At 38.7% G+C, this 4,751-nt stretch overlaps 2 protein-coding genes across 2 annotated transcripts; both read right to left on the bottom strand.

The window, feature by feature from the left end:
- Window positions 1–305: 305 nt before the first annotated feature.
- LOC131322485 (protein ALP1-like) lies at window positions 306–1,303 on the bottom strand. The gene is made up of 3 exons (XM_058353818.1): window positions 1,244–1,303; window positions 908–1,139; window positions 306–773 (listed from the first exon to the last, which is right to left on the bottom strand). The coding sequence occupies exons 1-3, from the start codon at window positions 1,274–1,276 to the stop codon at window positions 562–564; spliced, it is 477 nt and encodes a 158-aa protein (XP_058209801.1). The 5' UTR covers window positions 1,277–1,303; the 3' UTR covers window positions 306–561.
- Window positions 1,304–3,052: 1,749 nt separating this feature from the next.
- On the bottom strand, window positions 3,053–4,456 carry LOC131322484 (uncharacterized). Its single transcript, XM_058353817.1, has 2 exons — window positions 3,749–4,456; window positions 3,053–3,668 (listed from the first exon to the last, which is right to left on the bottom strand). Exons 1-2 carry the CDS (start codon window positions 4,115–4,117, stop codon window positions 3,081–3,083), a joined length of 957 nt encoding a protein of 318 aa, XP_058209800.1. The 5' UTR covers window positions 4,118–4,456; the 3' UTR covers window positions 3,053–3,080.
- Between the last annotated feature and the right edge of the window lie 295 nt (window positions 4,457–4,751).

Below are 4,751 nucleotides of genomic sequence, written 5' to 3' on the forward strand. Positions count from 1 at the left end.
GAATCACACCAATCTAATGTCAAACTGAATCAAACCAATCTAATGTCAAATTGAATCAAACCACTCCAATCACTCTCATAGTCTCATAAAAGCAAGCAAGGAAAGTACAAAAACATGAATTCTACCGATTCTGTGGCAAACGAAAGCATTAAAAAATTGCCCACAAACCTGTCCAATATTGTAAGCACTCAATGATGGAAGTAGAAGACTTGAGAGAAGGCCTATTGCCTGGGAAGGTCTGTGAATCAGAATGCAACTATTAGGAACAAGCAACAGGACTGAAAGGAAAATCACATCACCAATGCATCAAAGCCTTTGGCTATTAAATATTTGGAGGGCAATAGTATTGCGAACTCTAGCCATTTCTCGCAATTGAGCGGGGGTTACATTGATTTGTTGAGAAGAGCTCCTACGGCCTTGTTCACTCTCAACAATCAAATCTTCCTTGCTATAGAATTTGAACACTGCATCATTTTTGTCATGCATCCTTATAAAGTTGTGGACGGTGCAACAAGCGGTTGGCAAATATTTTTGGGTCCGCACACTAAAGCCTTTAGGCATTTATTTCAAGATAGGAAATCGCGCCTTCAACGCACCAAAGCAGCGCTCTATCACGTTGCGAAGGGACGAGTGACGAGAATTGAACCATTCTTCTTCTTTCGTAGGTAATCGTCTACGTCCACGGAACAAGGACAAGTGGTACCGCTCATCCTTGTATGGCGTTAGAAACCCAAGCATATTTTGATACCCCGAATCAACCACATAATACTTACCTATAAAGTAGGTGACAAATTAATCGATCACATGCCAAAAATAAGCCTGAAAAGCTGAAAGAACATGGCAGCAAGACCTCATATGTGTTCACAATTTACTAATTTGTCACTAAAAAAACTAGAGAAGTACTTACCTAGAGGTGCCATGGGAAATTCCATTGCTGGATTATTCGCACACTCACAAAGCACTCGTGAGTCATTTGCCGTTCCCTCCCAACCCGACAAGACGTAAGTAAATCTCATATCAAATGAACATGCAGCCATTACATTTTGTGACGTGGTCTTGTGCCTCCCACGGTATGGAATTTGCTCACGAGCAGGAACCTTTGCATCGATATGTGTACCATCTATAGCACCAATACAATTCTATAGCCAAGGACACAAGTAAACGTAACTATAATGTTAGACAATTTTATAATACCATGTGCAATATGAAACAGAGAAGGGATTAGTGAAACTTATCATAATACCTTAAAGAATGGCCAGTACTTTTGATTGTTCATAATCTCTGGAGGGACCTCATCAAATGGGGGGGGAGGGGGGGGGGGGGGGGGGGGGGGGGGGGGGGTTGAATGATAAGCTTCCCAAGCTTACACACAGCCTTTAATACTCGTTTAAAATACTTAGAGATGGTTTCCCCTGAATGCTGGAATCGCTCTTGGATTATGCGATTTCTACTGTTTTGTCCAACTACGAGCAAAAATATACATACTTGCTCTTGGACTGTTAAGTACCTTGAATGCTTTAACCCAGTGTGTACTTTAAGCGCCTCACAAAATGCAATAAAACATGTGTTTCCATTCGAAAACCTTCGTCACACCTTGCATCATGACCATTCAAAACCTCTAATACATAATCGTGTCCTCTTAATATAGAGGTTCGACATGGAATACGATTATAGTATTTCTGATGATGTTCATGTAGTGCAAGGGTAACCAATGTGATTATTGTTTCGTCGTCTGAATCAGACTCCAATTCCTTGTCACTGTCATCGCTAGACTCCATTTGCCTACAAAAAAGATTATATACATGCTGCTATTAAGGTTGCCCCAAGCAAATTTTTCCAAGCCAAAGAAGAATTATTGCATAGAACAATAGCTCATTCAAGCAAATTCATAGAATAGTTCATACACTCATCTTAGAATGAATGAAAACCAATAATTACCAAAGCCATTATGTGAAAAAACAAACGACACAAAAAAGAAAATAAAGCACGAGCAAAGTCCAAACAGACTCCAAGTATAGCAGCAGCAGCAGTTGATCAAAGCCTCCAATTATAGCAGTATATGCAATGACAGCATCCATTAATTGGTAGCAATATATGCTAAATGTCAAGTGTCAAGATAATTAAAGCTTTGCCTTATTCCATCTATCTTTTAGAAGTCATAATTCCTGGCTAACCGATGGAACAAATTCAGTTCTTATTAGGCAATTTAAATCATTAGGTACACAGCCAACAAAGCTATCTCAGCAAAAGAAACGAAAAAAAATCTACACAGCCAAGAACTAATCAACAAAATGAAAACAACCAATTTCTGCCACCCTAGTAAACAGTTCATCTACTACAGAAGATCCTGACCAAAAATTCAGAGCAATTGCTATTGGGAGGATTACTATTTTTTCTATTCCAACGCGATAAAAAAGATGCTTCAAACTTCAAAGAAACACGACATAACTTTCAAGAAATTAACTAACCCCAACTTGAGAGAGATTCACTCCGCTTGGTTCACCATTTTGAGAGTAACTTTTACTCTCGGCACAATTTTCAATAAATTTCTCTCTCTATCTCTTTCCACTCATTACCACTCAACTCTCAAAAATAACTTTCTAAAACCTCAACCAAACAAAGTGATTGTGTTTGAGCTTTCATAGTCATGTACATGGCCGGCAGACTTGCATATATTGTTGACAGACTCTGATGATCGGCCTTCTTCAAAGACCATGTTATCTGAGTCAGCAACGACATTGTTTCGAGCATTAGATACTTCCATTACCTTCAATGAAATGTTACATTAGCCACATAAAATCTTGTGTAGAACATAATTGAAACAAAGAAGGGAGATAAATATAGGGATAGAATTGTATACTGCAAAAAGGCCAACAAAGTACTAAAAACTGCTGAAAAAGAAGATTGCCCAGTGCCATTAACAGTAGTCTAACAAGAAAACAAAGCACAAAAGTTCCATATCCAAATAGTTGTCCAACAAGAAGAGAAAACAAACCAACCACATAAGTCTTACAATCCACAAAAGCTTACAAACCAACTACATAACCATGTCCTAAACCAAACCACCCATAAACAAAAGTTCACACATATGAAATGAAGTCCTTCTTCCTTTGCTCTGACATGCCAAGGAATATTGGTCTCCATGAAGGGTCATCCTTCAGTAGTTTCATCCCTTTCGTATACGATGCTCCATCTAGGTCTTCCATGGCATTAAGAGTTTTTATGCACTCAGCCAGCAAACCTTGTGGCTCACCATGGTCTTGAGAAGTCACACTAACACTAGTGCTCTTGGCATTATGCTTTGCTTCAAGGATATCCACCTTCCTCTTGCTACTTTTTGCTAGAGCACTTAAAGATGCACTGAGGTTTGCAGACAATGAGTCCCTCTTCTTACTCTTGCTACTCTCCTTTGGCTCAGTGGTCTTCAAAGCCTTCATATCAAAAACCTTTTTGCCTTTTCCACTAACCACTACATCCATTACTTCTATTTCGCCATCGTCTTTGTCCTGTTTAAGTTGGAATGAGGGATCAGAACTATCTGTTCCAGACGGGGAATGGACTGATGGGTGAGCATTGAATCCTGTTGCAGTGGTATCTCCAAGTATTCGGGTCATCGCTGCATAGTGTGGGAAACCTATTTTCCTGAAATGCTTGGCCTTCTTATTAACCTAAGTGAAGAACAAAGTGGCCTGTATCAGACTTAATTGCTAAGCATGAGTTAAATAAAAGGGAATAGGTCACTTCTAACCTTATATAGCTTCTCCCAGAGGGTATCATCAGCAGTAACAGTACCTTTTTCCGCACACCACCCAACGCCACTTTGGTCACAAAGGCTCTTAAATTTGGTGTGCATAGTGCGTAGTTGGTTGAACTTGTTTTTTATTTGCAGTTCAGAGTATTCGTATTTAGCTCTAGCAGAAAGACTCTTCCTCATCCTAGCCCAACTTTTTATCTGAAAAGTCCCAGTATCTCTACTACCCATTGTTTTCACCTCCTCCTCCATAATGTCAATAAAAAATGCTTCATTTTTCTTCGACCACAGGGAATCGGCTACACCTCTCACTTCAACATCATCATCATCCTCAATCTTGATACTTACATTGCCTTTGGTAGCCATTTCCTATTTATAAATCGCCCCACAATTGGTCTAAATAAGATCTCAGATTTATTTGGGCGAAGTAGAACTATAGATTCAAGAAATCTCATGAATAAGTCAAAGGTGTCCATAACAATAACCATCTTACAAAATCAGGTACATGATTCGACAAATTACCAAATCCAGATTTCAAAAAATAGCTAATAAATCAATTTTAGAAAGCCAATTTCTAATCCAGCAAAAAGAAAATATGAGGCAAATCCACATCAATTCTGCAAACCTAAATACAAGCAAAGTACTTGGCAAACAACATTTTCACGAAGCAATAGAGTAATATCTCACTCGAAGCCGACAAAAATGAATTAGGCCACTAAGTACGATTACAAACAAACTAGACCATAACATTGGAGAAATCAGGTGATTATTTACATTTCAATACATGAACGGCACAACCAACGACAGCGGTACAGTACAACAAAAGCAGATTCAGTTGCGTTCTTTATATATAACTCTATATCCGTCCTTCTACGCATGTACACACATGGTTACAAATATATATGCAATGTATCTAGAAATACGAATCAAAAAATCGATCAAACAAGTGACGAAATCCGAGGAGTGTTGTACAAAGATCGATCGATCGAGATCGATATCG

Source organism: Rhododendron vialii, chromosome 4a, assembly GCF_030253575.1.
Source record: "Rhododendron vialii isolate Sample 1 chromosome 4a, ASM3025357v1".
Classification (NCBI taxonomy): Eukaryota; Viridiplantae; Streptophyta; class Magnoliopsida; order Ericales; family Ericaceae; genus Rhododendron; species Rhododendron vialii.

Excerpts from the sequence above, each read along its gene's own strand:
- LOC131322484 (XM_058353817.1), bottom strand. The coding sequence starts at position 4,117 with ATGGCTACCAAAGGCAATGTAAGTATCAAGATTGAGGATGATGATGAT. Across the intron at positions 3,669-3,748 it reads TCTGGGAGAAGCTATATAAG|GTTAATAAGAAGGCCAAGCA; the intron begins GTTAGAAGTGAC and ends TTCTTCACTTAG.
- LOC131322485 (XM_058353818.1), bottom strand. The coding sequence starts at position 1,276 with ATGAACAATCAAAAGTACTGGCCATTCTTTAAG. Across the intron at positions 1,140-1,243 it reads AGTACTGGCCATTCTTTAAG|AATTGTATTGGTGCTATAGA; the intron begins GTATTATGATAA and ends CCTTGGCTATAG. Across the intron at positions 774-907 it reads ATTTCCCATGGCACCTCTAG|GTAAGTATTATGTGGTTGAT; the intron begins GTAAGTACTTCT and ends CCTACTTTATAG.